This window comes from Erythrolamprus reginae, chromosome 1, assembly GCF_031021105.1.
Source record: "Erythrolamprus reginae isolate rEryReg1 chromosome 1, rEryReg1.hap1, whole genome shotgun sequence".
Classification (NCBI taxonomy): domain Eukaryota; kingdom Metazoa; phylum Chordata; class Lepidosauria; order Squamata; family Dipsadidae; genus Erythrolamprus; species Erythrolamprus reginae.
The window spans coordinates 328,112,348-328,127,638 of NC_091950.1; the positions used below are offsets into that span (position 1 = coordinate 328,112,348).

The following is a 15,291-nucleotide window of genomic DNA, read 5'->3' on the forward strand; positions in this document are numbered from 1 at the left end:
TATTGTTTTTTGATATATATATATATATAAGTATATTATTATTATTTTTGGTACAAAAAATATATAGAGAGAAACTCAATTAATAATCTTAATTTTAAAAATCTATAAGTAAATTTAATGATAAAGTAATTTTCAAGTGTGGTTTTTCTGCTTAGATCTTGTAACAGTTAGAGTTTTTTATATTTTGTATTAGTTAGACTTCTAAGATAAGCGGAGCAATAGTAGCTCCTTAAATGTTTAATGTTGTATGTCTTTGTTCGTTTTACCTTGAAAACAATAAAAAATATTTTTTTAAAAAAAAAGGAATGCCTCCCCAAGTCTTTCAAAATTTCTTCCTGTAGCAGTAATTCACCCTCAAAGGATTAAATTGTTACCAGCTATCAAGCAATATAATAATATTGAAACTGTCCTGTTGGACCAGAAAAAAGGTTCATTGAATTCTCAAATGACACAATAAGATGCTTCTGTCCTATTCTGCCATTTGAGATTATAAGCACCTGGAAAAGTGTGTATCAAAGCTTCTTTGACACAAACATAAAAAATGGGTAAGATGTTGTAGACATGGCATGCTCCAGAATCCAGTGTCTTCACTAACTCATTGGTCTGTTTTAACTTGACTCAGCATTCTACCTTGTCCAACACTTCTACTATGATAACAATAACAATTTTTGTTATTATTATTTTGAAATCCTTTGGCTGCCACATCCAAAGGGGAAAGAAGCCATCAAACCCACTTAAACAAGCAAAACAATCATACCAAAGAACACGTCTAATCTATTCCAATGGATGCTTTTCACACTTTAATGAGAATGAAAGGCAAAGCATCTCTGTGACATTTTTGTGTTTACAGGATTTTAACATGTCTTGATACATGCAGCCCATCAGCATTGTGGTGAATAGGAAACATTTGGAGTGGGCAGGCAACATCCCACATTTGATGAAAAACTTAAGTAATCATTTAGTCTCTTTCAAATAGTGGCTCAAATAACTTTTTCAGACTTAATTAAAACTTTTAAATACTGTTCATTTCCATTGAGAATACTAGCCACATTACAGGTAGCCCTTGCTTAACAACTGCTTGTTCAGCAACTATTCAACTTTGACTGGGCTGGAAAGGGAGATTTACAGCTGGTCCTCACTTACGACATATTGCATCATTCTGCAGTTACATGATTGTCAATTGAAACTTTCATGGCTGGCTTCTCATAAAGAAAGTGATTTGGGAAACTGGCAGGAAGTCACAAGTTGCAGTCATGTGTCCCTGTCTCTTTGTTCAATGATCACAGTTAGAACATTATTATTATTATTATTATTATTATTATTATTATTATTATTATTATTATGTCAATACAACATAGCAAACGAGATCACTATGCTGGATATCGTATTTCATCACCAGTCGGGTGTTTCCCGAACACCTAGGACTGCGTGATGTAGCGGCGAATTATGTTTGCCGATCCCAGTAAAGCGGCCTTTTGCAATTGTCAATTCCAATGGTTTTCAAACGTCCGCTGAGATCCTTTGGCACTGCGCCCAGCGTGCCAAGTACCACTAGGACCACTTTCACTGGCTTATGCCAGAGTCGTTGCAGCTTGAGTTTTAGATCTTTGTATTTCACTAATTTCTCTAGCTGCTTCTCCTCAATTCTGCTGTCCCCTGGGATTGCAATGTCGATGATCCATACTTTCTTTTTCTCCACAATCAGGATGTCTGGTGTGTTATGCTTCAGAATTCGGTCAGTCTGAAGTCGGAAGTCCCACAGTAGTTTTGCTTGCTCATTTTCGACCACTTTTTTGGGCTTATGATCCGACCAGTTCTTTGCCACTGGGAAATGGTAGTTCCGGCACAAGTTCCAGTGGATCATCTGTGCCACAGCATCATGTCTCTGCTTGTAGTCAGTCTGTGCGATCTTTTTGCAGCAGCTGAGTATGTGATCGATTGTTCCATCTGTTTCTTTACCCTTGTTTTTTCAAGTCTTTCTTGATTTAGAGTAGAATGAAAACTTGACACTATTTTTGGGCAACTGTAATTGGAAAAGGCTCCAGGAACCACAAAAAGGAGACCCACGGGCCAATTAATGCTGGGGGTCAATGGAAGTACAGTATTTGTCATTGAAGTTAGTGAAAATGGCTGTGAATATTATTCATTACATTTATTTTTACTTATGTGATATCAAGATTTCATGTCTAGGTTTTGCATATTAGTGCTTTTCTTCACTATGAACATTTATTATGCATATTCAAGAATAAAAAACCTCCTCCGATCACATAATTAAACTAATATCTATACTGGAGCAAAAATATGCACATCAGCATAAATATATTAAGAAGGCTGGCTTTACATTTTATTGCCTATCCCAAATCAGGTATTGATTTAAAAATAGAAAATCAGGACAAATGATATCAGACCAGTTTTCAATTTTTAAAAAGGCACGGTGGTGAGAATTATAATTAAATTTTATTTTACAGTGACATATTTAATATTGCAATGTTACAAATTATCAAACAACTTTGAGAATACAAAATGAAGCACATTTCCTATAACTAATTCACATATTTGGAAACCGGTTGCATGTTTGGCAAGATATAAGCCAGCAATATTTATTAAGATAATCTTATTCACCTGAAAAAATACCTCAATATGTTGCTAATATTATTTTCTGATAATTATATGCAATTCAGAATAAAGATATCTAACATAGGTATTTTGTGAAACACTCTTAAATGCAGCCGTAAGTATAATGGGATTTTTTTTTTCATTAAAGAAGAAGAAATGGACTCTGTAAATGTTGGATTTACTCCTAATATAACCTAAAAAACTATTACAAATTAACATGAATTGAAGGATTACTATAAGCTATATTATGAATATTCTCAATGTTATTCTTCTTGCCAAAAAGAAGGAACTTTCACAAAATTTAGTTCAATTAAGTTACCTATTTCTAGTTCACAAACCCTAAGAATAAACTTCCTTAAGAAAGTTAATACTAATTTGTTTTTAATGCCAATTTATTGGTTTCACTGAAACCAAAAGTCAGCTACTGATTAAGTGTAAGCAAACATTTTAAAAGTTACTTTCTGCAATAAACAAAAGTGGAGTACAAACCCTTAGTTTTTCAGCTGTATCAATTTATCTGTGTTTTCTTGCTTCTCTGATATAAAAAGGAAGCAAAGATCTCATAAGCAAGCACTTAGTTACCAAGGTCAGAACAGCCAAATGCTATAAAATGAAATGAAAGAATTGAGGTTTCACTTCTTTTTTTTTAACTTCATGGAGAATCTTTACTGGGGCAGAAGAATGAGAACTATAAATCAAACATTATGTAAAGTATCCTGTCATCCAAGTTAATGACATAAAATGGACTTTTGCTGGGTGGTAAAATAAATGGATAAGAAGAAAGGAAAGAAATACAGGCCCGGAAAATCCTCTTTCAGATGTGCTCAGGGAAAACTTTTGAAAGATGCCAAACAGAACAAGAGAAAACAGTACCCAGTAATTCAGCATAGAAGAAAAACATCTTTATGTCTTCAGAGATATTATCCGAAACTGGATTTAGTCCAGTTATTGGGAACATAATCCTATGCTATGTTCTTCTGTTATAAGTTAAACAAAAGATAGAGGAGAAAATACAAGAATATTTTGTTTATTCTTCAGTAGTTTGGGGAAGAATCTCTAGCTGTGAGATGATTAGCGCTAGGCTTGGGATTTGTTTTAGAAAGATAAAACAAATGTGCTCCAAGAGCAGTTTAGTCCCTAGTGACTTCATGTATGTGCCACATAGCTTTTCTAGGTATATTTAAAAGAGGTCTTCCATGGGATTTTTTTTTTAAATTCCAATTTAATCTACATCCCTAAAATTTTCTGGTGGCTTCCCATCCTTATACTAATCCGGTATGATTCTGCTTTACTTTTCATGCCATACCAAATATAGCAATAACACAGATATACAGCTTCATAGTGCTTTATGTTGCCCCCAAAAAACTTAGCCCTTATTTTACAGACCTAGGAAGGATAGAAGGTTAAGTCAACCTTGAGCCAGTCAAGATCCAACTGCTGGATGTTAACAGCGTTGGGCTGCAATACTGCATTCTAACCACTGTCATCACCATGGCTCTTAAATTCAGTTTGGAACTACTACCTAGAAAGGTGCAGTAAAGCATAATTGAAGGAGTGACTGGCATAAGTTAGCTAATTCAGGTTGGAATTCTTAAGCAGGAATAAGAAAGCCTTTCTTTTTTTATACTTCAATTTCCTTCAGTCTGTCAATACAACTCCTTCAGTAGCCCAACACATTCCCGAAGGCATCAGATTAGGAAAGTATTAGGAGAGTATTCGAGTATTCTTTCTCAGAAGGGATTGTTGGCTCTGCGGTCAATATGAAGAAGAAGGATAAGGATGAGGAGGAGGAGGAGGAGGAGGAGGAGGAGGAGAAGAAGAAGAAGAAGAAGAAGAAGAACAACAACAACAACAACAACAACAACAAAAACAACAACAGCAGCAGCAGCAGCAACAAAAAACAAATGCCAATTTCAAAACAAATCAAGTCTACATTCTGATTGCAAAATTTGTGAACACAAGAACCAGTCCAATAGCAGAATTTGCAGTAAATCCATTGATGTATTAGATGTTGTGGAAATATCTAATTACTGTACATAAACAAAAGTTGAAACAGTCAATGAAAAGTATGAAAGAAACAGAAAATCAATGTGAACTGCATCTTGCAGCTCCACTTCCATGCACAGAATTGAAATATGATTCTTTTTTCATTCGTGAGTTTCTTTTTTTAAATACACATAAAACACAAACACATACAAAACAAACAAAGCAGTAGGGGTATAGTTTCCTGATATTTACAATACATTTGCATTGGCTAATATCCATAGTTAGATTATCCCTTATGTATGTGTGTGTATGTATGTGTGTGTGTGTATACACTTTAGAGTTTATTTATTCTTCCTTTCTTTTTTTTCTTATTTATTCTATAACACTGTTATATAAAAGGGCCAATAGCTAACATGAATCTGATAGAGTCCTAATGAAGCATTATTTGTGCAAAAAAGATAAATGGAGAAAGCTACAATGAGCTATCTTACAGAGTTATGGAGAACTTTAGTTTATGAAACTGGCTTGTTTTTCTCCTTAACCATTGATAATGTTAGAGAAGAGTTAAAATGTGATTACTTCAAAGAAGAAAGATTAAAAGAATTGGAATCAAGAGATGGGATAATCCAAATCCTCTCTGAAGCTGGGGTGGAGTTTAAGCTTTTGAGAAGGCTATTATCCCTTTAAAAACTACAAAGAATCTCAGGATAACTTAGCTTGGAGGACACAGAAGGGCTTCATTTGTGAAGCTGTGTTAACATGAAAGCCTACTGATTTTGCTATCTGTAATTGTATAGAATGGTAGAAGCACTTCAGTTGTGCTGAAACTGCAATTTCCATTCATACCAGAGGTCTTCAAACTTGGCAACTTTAAAACTTGTGGACTTCAACTCCCAGAATTCTCCAGTCAGCATAGCTGCTTAGACCCCTGCTCTAATCTTATATATATGATACAGAAGCTTATATCTGCTGAAATCAGATACAAGTTCTGCTTACTTTTGGGAAGAATATTTTTATCCTACTTTTTTTCTATCTACAACTCAAGGCAGAAAACATATTGATATTCCTTCTTCTTATTTTTCCCCACAACAAACACCCTGTGAGCTGGGCTGAGAGAAAGTGACTGGCCCAAAGTCACCAAGTCGTTTTTTTCAGGCATAACTAGAACTCACAGCCACCTGGTTTCTATCCCAGCGCTTTAACCACTATACTAAACTGGCTTGGGCTGTGCACGTATGCACTATGTACTTGGAAGCACATTGAATATATTTTTCAAAAATGCATATCCTGCTGTTCCCCAAAGATACTGTTTTAAAATAAAGGATGCTCAGAGTAATTTGCAACAAAACTACGCCACTATCATCGTGTGAAAACAGTATGATAAAAATTGCCAAACCTTGAAAATTACAGCAGAAAGTGAATAATGATCAGGGTTAAATGAAGGTATTAAAGAAATAGGACAGAGTTCATGAATTTGAAAAGACCTTTCTCATGTGACTGAGCATGAATAATAATGTAACCAGGGATATCTCTCTAGGGTAATGCTACAAAGACATTATAAACACACTTGTTTACAATGGACAAAGTTCTAATATCATATTCATCCATGAATAAATCAATAAAATACACTGGTAGAAAATGAATATATCAAACAACATTAACTGATATGTTGGCCAATTTATGTAATCAAACTGGACAACATGCCATTTTATATTGTTCAATATATTCATTTTCTACCTGTTATGAATACATGCAATTCCCCTTCCAGATATGAGGGGCCACCTTCTCCATAGGCAGTATTAATCAGTTTACCATTTCAAATGTTAATAACTTACATTAACCAACGAACAAGATAGAAAGTTAAACCTACCCGTGCCAAAGTCAGTGTCCCTTGTTTGCACGTTTTGCAACGAGCCCGGAGTTTCCCAGGTTTCACGGCTTGGCAGAAGCTTTTGCAGAAAACATAAAAACTGCTGTGTTTAGCAGCTTCTGTTGGGTGAAACAGAAATGCAAAACCTTCATTTATTAAGAAAACAACATTACATTGTGCATATATCTGTATGTTTGTGTGTGTGTGTATAACAAACACTAAGAAACAAATGAAAATGCACATATAGAATATCAAAATGACATTTTTTCCTATTCTGGATAGCAATGGATTAAAATCAAATATATTGGATTATTTTTGGAGAGGAATAAGCATTTAGCTATTTGTGTATGTTCCCTAATGCAGCAATTCTATATCTGCCCTTTTTATCCTTCCTGCTTCCAACACTCCTTCTAGTCCGCCTGAAGAGTTAAACTCTCTCCATCTGGCAAGAGTGGATATTATTATTAGACATATATATTAAATTGCTTGGGTGATTGAAGTAATATACAGAAATCAGATAAAAGCAGCAGAAACATAAAATACACAATACACCGAAATCAAACAAACACAATCACAAGAATAGGTTAACAAGAGAAGCCAGAATATTCATCACAATAAAATCTGAAAACATCGTTTAAGAACATTAAAAAGGTAATGGAACAATATAGTCTAACACCAGCTGCCAAACATATAATAAAGAGGAAGCTAACCTGATTTCTCTCCCTATTGTCTTATTATAGACTTGCAATAATAAACAGAGCTGGGGAGAAGCAGGGAATAGCAACAGCTATTCAGACTGCCAGTGAAAGGTAAGCCATAAACTTTGCTTATAAATCCATAAGGAATTCTTTCCATTATCTTAAAAACACATGGGAACTGCCATTCCTGTGGGAAAATATTTAAATGATAAAAGCAAACAGTTGTGCTTCTTTATTATAAAACTAAGGTGTGTCACATCATCCCTTTCCAGTAAAGTGCCCATTCTATGGCTGTGACTCAAACGTATATTTTTATGTCTGTAACTAAAAATTATATACCATCAAACCCCCAAGCGGCTTGCCCAAATGTGGGATTAGATAACTCAAACATCAATTTATCTGTAAAGGAGCTGTTCATAGGTGGAAACTCACACATCCTGCTCCTTTAGATAAAATGTGTGTAGGAGCATTACACATCTTTTTTTCGGCAGCTTTGTAAGGAACTAAAGGCAGATCTGCCTAACATTTTCAACCTATCAGGAATCACATAAGAGGGGAATACCCGAAGACAGGAGAAAACAATTTCTCTTACTTTCATTTCTCTTGCACTCCAGAGGTGAGCAGGAGGGAACCAACATGGGCCTGATAGAGTTGATATTTTTAGTTAGTGAAATTGGTAGTTTCTATACCTTTGTTTACAAAGTTTTATACTTTGGCAATCTAAGTGCCAAAGCCTACTGCAACAACATCGCCAAAAAGGCTTTAACCCTGCTGTTCTGTTTAACCCTGCTGTTCTGTTCGGGTCGTATGCGACCCGAAGCCAAGTTTGAGTCCCTGTAAAAAATTTTCCCTGCATATCTGAAACTTGAAATTTCATGACTTTTCATCATTTCAGGGGTTCTCTCTATGAGAATTTTTTTTTGGGGGTGGGGGGCTTAGTCTTTGCTGGGCAAAAAAAGTTACAAATCTTCTGTTCCCGGGTCACCCTGACCCGGACCGAAAACTCTTCATTTGCAGTGCTTATGTTTGGTCTTTTTGAAAGCTTTTTTCACTTGGAAAGTAGTCTGAACATTTCTGCACACAATGATATGAAAATTGAAATGAAAAAAGTAAATCTTATTGGTTTATTTTGCGGATATAATGCACGCCCCCCCCCCGTTTTTGTGAAAAAAATTTCAATTTATGGATAGTTTTGCTTGCAAAATGCATTCTATTTTACTAAAGTTGGTGTGGGATTGGTAGCTTGAACATTTCTGAATATAAGAAAAATATAAAGGAACTTAAAAAAATGATTCTTATTGGTTTTTTAATATCAGAAATAAGCCCCCCCCCCCTCGGCTGCTTGCAACCATTTTCACTTTTTATTTTTTTATGCTCCAAATCCGAAATATTCTTTAAAATCTTAGGCATTCATTTACTCAATTTAACAATGCTGATCATCAAAAAATATTTTTGGGGTGGTGGCTAATTGTTTTCTGGGCAAAAAAAAATCATAACTTCGAGTCTGTTTCTGTTCGTATATGACCGGACCAAAAATAATTTTTTTAAGTACTTGAATTTGATCTTTTTGAAAACTTTTTCAACTGGAAAACTAGTTTGAACATTTATGAACATAATGATATGAAAATTGAACTGGAAAAATTGAGACTTATATTTTTATTTTGATCAAAAAGCCCCTCCCCCCATCCTTTTTAAATTTCGTGTCAATTTCTATTTTTTAAGGCTACAAATCCCTAAGGAATTTTCCCCCAAAAGGTTTGATATACTAAATTGAACATTTCTGAATATAAGACAAATATAAATGAACTGAAAAAAATGGTTCTTATTGGTTTATTTTTGCCACAAAAGGGCCACCCCCCACCCCCCGCCCTTGCTATGTGCCATTATTGTCACTGTTTATACATATTTGTCTAGAAATATTTGGAATATCCTTTTGAAAATCAACCACATTGTAGCCAGAGAACTAATTTTATGAAACAAATCCATTTTACTAAAAAAAAGTATGTAAGTTTGAAATTAACAGCATAATTTTTATATAAATTTTATATAAATTGAAATAATTGAACACGGGGGGAGGCATACATTTATGTGCAAAATAAACCAATATGCATCAATTTTCCAGTTCAATTTTCATATCATTATGTTCAGAAATGTTCAAGCTACCAATCCCACACCAACTTTAGTAAAATAGAATGTATTTTGCTAGCAAAACTATCCATAAAGTGAAGACTATTTAAAAAAAACGGGGGGGGGCGTGCATTTCATCAACAAAATAAACCAATATGCATCAATTTTTCCAGTTCAATTTTCATATCATTATGTTCAGAAATGTTCAAGCTACCAATCCAATACCAACTTTAGTAAAATAGAATGTATTTTGCAGGCATAATTATCAATAAACCTAAAGAAAATTCACAAAAACGGGGGGGGGCATATTTATGTGCAAAATAAACCAATAAGGATTAATTTCTTCAGTTCAATTTTCATATCATTGTGTGCAGAAATGTTCAGACTACTTTCCAAGTGAAAAAAGTATTCAAATTGACCAAACATAAGCACTGCAAATGAAGAGTTTTCGGTCCGGGTCAGGGTGACCCGGGAACAGAAGATTTGTTACTTTTCTTAAGAGTTGTTAACCTAATCCTAAATAGCTTCTGCTCTGGTAATCTCACACTACTAACTAGAGCATACAAAATTTTCACCAGACCAATCCTTGAATACAGTTCATCTATCTGGAACCCACACTGCTTTCGGACATAAACACTCTAGAAAATGTCCAGAGATACTTTACTAGAAGTGCCCTCCAGTCCTCCACTTGCAACAGAATCCGCTACGCAACTAGACAATCCTAGGTTTAAAAAGCTTAGAACTATGTCACCTTAAACACAACCTAAGCATAGCCCATAAAATCATCTGCTACAACATCCTTCCTGTCAACGACTACTTCAGCTTCAACCACAACAACACATGAGCACAAAACAGATACAAACTTAAGTAAACTGCTCTAAAACCTGACTGAAGGAAACACAATTTTACTGTAGTTGATGCATGGAACTCACTACCAGACTCTGTAGTATCATCATCTAACCCCCAAAACTACCCTGAGACTATTCACTGTTGACTTCTCCTGATTCCTAAGGGGGCGTCACTAAGGGGCCTGCATAAGTGCACCAGAGTGCCTTCCATCCCCTGTCCTAATGATTCTCTTTTACTAGTATCATTTATATAAATATTGTTACATATTTGTATACCACCAATGCGTACTTGAAAAACAAACAAACAAGGACACTCATTTGGTCCTGGAAAAAAAAATCTGGATTACTGAGGGGTAGAGGAGGAAAATATTCACAGATCTTTATAACAGCATAGTGGTTTAGATTTTGAGGATCTGTATTCCACCATATCCCAAAAGTGTTAGAGAAGATAGCTTGAGAAATAAGCAATTTCTTATGAGATGATGATCTTTCAAATATTTAAGACAACAAAGAGAACAATATTTGTTGGAGCTGTTTTGTATTTTTCTTCATGATTCCTCTAGCAGTCTGGCTTTGTTCTTCCTATTGATAACACACTGCCCAAAAGTGCCAAACTAGTCTGCTCTTTTGATAACAGATTAATTAGCACTTATTAGTTGTAGAGAAATCACTCCAAGGCTGAAGTGAAGCTTTAAACAAAAGCAACACCCCCCCCTTCATTAAAATATTGTACTGACTAAGTCAGCTTTTTTTGGTGACAAAGGTCTGCAACAGCACAACTGCTTTGTTGATAAGCACTGATTTAGTATTAATTTCAGTAGTGCAGAAAGAAGGAAAGAAAAGCTTTATGCATCAATTCACTGTGCCAATTCTCATTTGGCTATGGTCAAAGATAGTGTTGGGCGAACCCAACAAAGTTCGGGTTTGGTGAGTTTGGCCAAACTTTGCCGTGAAGTTCGGGTGAGTTCACCAAACCTGAACCCGAACAGCAGCAGCGCCGCTGCGGCACCCTTTTTTGTAAAAATAAACAAGGAGGTGGGGAATATCCCACCTCCTTTGCTTCCTTTTATTTTTATGGAAAAGGATGCCGCAGCAGCGCTGCAAGCAAAAGGTGGTGGGGAATCCCACAATGGGATTCCGGGGATGGGGCTTTGACCTCACGGAGATTCCTTCCTCCCCGTTTCAGCTGGCCAGGAAGGAGTATCCGTGACGTCAAAGCCCCGCCCCCAGAATCCCATCGTGGGATTTCCCACCTCCTTTTGCTTGCAGCACCGCAAGCAAAAGGAGGTGGGGAATCCCACAATGGGATTCCCCACTCTCCTCTCGAGTGGCGGCGCTTCATGGTGTTCGAGGAAATGTCAAACGCCAAACCCGAACTTTTAAAAAAGTTCAGGTTCTGCATGCCGAACGCTGCAAAGTTCGACACAAACCCGAACTTTGCAAGTTCGGTTCGGCCAACAGTAGTCAAAGACCTTCTTGCAGCCTGACCATTAGTGTTCCTTCTACCCAGCAGTGGGCTACGAGTGGGAACGCTAAATTGCGCTCATCGCCGTGGCTTGTAAGTTGTTGCACGACCAGCATGATTTTGCTGCTGCACTTGTGGAGGTAGCAAAATTGTGCACGGAACTGCAGGTGCGCCCATGTTTTGGTGAGGTTTTCTTGCTTCCGCACATGCTGAAACACGGGCGCACCTGTGGTTCCATGCGCAATTTTGCTTCCTCCACAGTGCAGCAGCAAAATCGCACTGGTCCTGCAAGAACTTATGAGCCGCGGTGGCAAACACAATTTAGCGTTTCGGCTCGTAGCCCACCGTTGCTTTTACCAAACGATCTGGTTTTGACCTGTCTCACTTTGTCCAGTTAAAATCAAACAGAATTCAGTATGATACTTGAAGGAGTGCCTCTGCCCTGTATCAGTAGAGATGAGAAGATATTCCTTGTTGCAATTGTGCTGATATGCAAACTATTAAACATATTGAGCCAGACTGCCCATGCTGTGTGTTCTCCAGTTTCCTAGAAGATCTGCATGAAGCAATGCTAGAGGGTTTAGCTGAATTGGACATCCAGTTAAATATAGATTTCTAAGCTGCCCTGAGTCTCAGGAGAAGGGCAGCATAGAAATAAAAAAAATAAATAAATAAAATAAATAAGTAAATAAGATCATTCCCGATGTTTTACTTATAATCATGTGGATTGTGTATATATGCTTTTATTCTGTCAAATTCTCATCATATACTAAATAATAACAATTTCAACCTGCATCTGTCATAAAAATCAGCACTTTTTTCATGCTAGAAACTCTGGTTTTGAACACTGCAATAGCTTTTTGTACCATAGAAACTGACTTCTTTAATAAGAGTATTGAAGTAACCTATAGTAGAAGACATTAAAATATGAATCAGCAAATCTAGTCAACTAGATATAAGCCTGGAGAGCATGGAAAGAGAAGCTTTAAAAGGAATTTAAGAAGGAAAAAAAATAGGGAAGAATTTGGCAGGGAATTTTGGTTAACAAGTCATCCAGACTGGGTTCATTTTCTTGCTGGCTTGAAAATTTTGGGGATTGAAATCTAAAGTTGCTGAGGTTGAAAAGCACTGCTTTAAAGATCTCACTTGTTCAAAGTCATCCAAAAATACTGAAAATTGGCCATATTTAATTTAGCACAGCAGAAATATGCAGGGATCACACTTGTGTAGATTGAAAGTTGTCAAGCTACCCAAATGTTAATTTACTTCCGTAATGAAAAGGCAATCTTTCAACATTAAATACAGAATGAAAGAGAAAAGTTGACAAGTTACAGATTTTTCAATTTACTGGACTAATTTAAAACATGATGACATTAAATATTTGAATGGTAAGCTCCCATAAGCCAGTTCAGAGTTACCGTAATTAATTTACCTGCAGCTCAGAACGTAAACATTTACGATTGCCAGAGGTTGAAATAAGGAGCTGCATGTTTTACTCAAGAGCCATAAAAACTGCCTTTACCGTAATAGTTTGTTATATAGCAATAGCACTTAGACTTATATACCGCTTCATAGTGCTTTACAGCCAGTGGTGGGATTCAAATAACTAGTTTGCCCAAGGTCAGGATAGCTGTCATGGGAGGCGGGGCCCATTCCCGTCCTCCAGCTCCCCACACATACGGGTTGAGTCTCTCTCAATGGCCAACATGACCCTGGGCAAACCAGTTGTTAAATTACACTTCTTCCTATCAAAGTGGATCCTGGGTGCTGTGCTGCAATGGAGAAACAGGCAACAGAGCAGTCAGCATTAGGGAAGGAGGAAGAAAAATGGTCATCTCCTTCCCTCGCATTTGCTGTTCCATTGCTCACTGCTCCAGCACCACGTCCAGGATCCACTTTGATAGCAAGATGGTGGGTAATTTATTAACTGCTTTGCCCAAATGGGTGTGAACCGGCTGAAAATCATCACTGTTTATAGCCCACTCTAAAAGTCAGCATATTGAGCCGCCCCGAGTCTTTGGAGAGGGGCGGCATACAAATCTAATAAATTATTATTATTATTATTATTATTATTATTATTATTATTATTATTATTATATTGCCCCCAACAATCTTGGTCCTCATTTTACTGACTTCAGACGGATAGAAGGCTGAGTCCAATCTTGAGTTGTTCAGAGTTGAAATCATGGAGTGAGTAGTGAGTTAGCCTGGCAATACAGCATTCTAACCACTGCCCCATCACAGCTCTTTCAAAGTTATTTGAAGAAATTTAAAACCACTTGCCAAATAGATTTTTTTGATCTGGAAAGGAAAAAAAAAATGTTCCATGGTACTAGTAATTGCAGCACTTCCACATCCTTAAGTAACTTTAAAAAAGCTAAGAATGCTTAAACCTGACTGGTCTGGGATGGGAGACCAACTGGGAAAAAAGCCGGTTATAGGCTGAAAAGTTGGGGAAGAAATCTTGTGAGAAGGAAAGGGCAAACCATTTCCATACTGTTGTCAGAAACTGAGCAAAATCTGAAGAATATTCTATCTTTTAAAGATACGTTATTGAGTCTACACACATCCCTTTTGCTTTTGAGAACCATAAACTGATTGCAAAAATACCAATGGCAATTATCAAACAAAAGGTATCCAGAGTTGTGTAACTACTCTTTCACAGAGGCCATAAGTAGTTTACCAAAGCTTTGGGTGCATGCCAGTTGTTAAATTATTAAAATGACTAAAATGAAATCATTTAAATATACAACATCATTTGTGATTTCAGTTGCTGACATGACTAATCCTCCTGGTTTTGTTTCATTTTTGGAGGTGATGTTGGTGGTGGTAAGGACTGTAATCTCCACTGTGCAGCTAAAGGGGAAAAATGTTCTTTTAAGTTAGACTGCAGTTATAACCCAGAGTGGCTGATTTTAGGTTAAACACAAATTAATAGTAAATGCAATGATGCACATATAACTTGATGAATTTATTCTTTGTGACATCAGTTCTCCTGTTGTAATGCCGACACCGGATACTGACAGTGACTGCAAAATTAGGGCAGGAAAGCAATCGGAAAGCCAGAAATCCCTATGTGCTAAAAACAGCAGGAATTGAGTAATAGTTTCTACTTACTATGCCTCATAAAAACATGCACAAAACCATCGCTCTGTTGAGCAATAGCAGTAGCACCTAGACATTGAAGGGCCGCAAAAAAGTTTACTACCACACTGTGGGTACGGCTTATTTTGTGGGTGTGGCTTTCTGGCCATGTGACCAGGTGGGAGTGGCTGGCTTAAAGGTCATGTGACTGGCTTAAAGATGGCCATCTTGACATCACTCACATCAAGGATTTGGGTTAAGTGCCTGGCCTCTCCTCGCCTCAAAGAGATACGATTTCCCTATCTATTTACTATTACTGAACATCCAAAACATACTATTTAATTCTCTGTATATATGCCATATGTGTAAATACGTATTACACACAGGCACACAAAAATATACATTATCTACTATATAAAATGTATGCATATGTACACACACACTCACACACAAGCACAGCTCTTCTAAAATTATACACATTCAACCTCATTTACTGTGATAGGAAGTTTAAGTTTAAGTTTAAGTTTAAGTTTAAGTTTAATCAGATTTGTATGCCGCCCCTCTCCGCAGACTCGGGGCGGCTCACAGCAACAGCAA

The 15,291-nt window shown here is 36.6% G+C and overlaps 1 protein-coding gene across 2 annotated transcripts in view; it reads right to left on the bottom strand.

The window, feature by feature from the left end:
- Positions 1-15,291, bottom strand: part of PRKN (parkin RBR E3 ubiquitin protein ligase) — an 890,155-nt gene that overhangs the window by 568,532 nt on the left and 306,332 nt on the right. For both annotated transcript variants that reach the window (XM_070733810.1, XM_070733812.1), the window contains exon 4: positions 6,473-6,591. In XM_070733810.1, the coding sequence (XP_070589911.1) occupies positions 6,473-6,591 (119 nt within the window). The remainder of the gene's footprint in view (positions 1-6,472; positions 6,592-15,291) is intronic.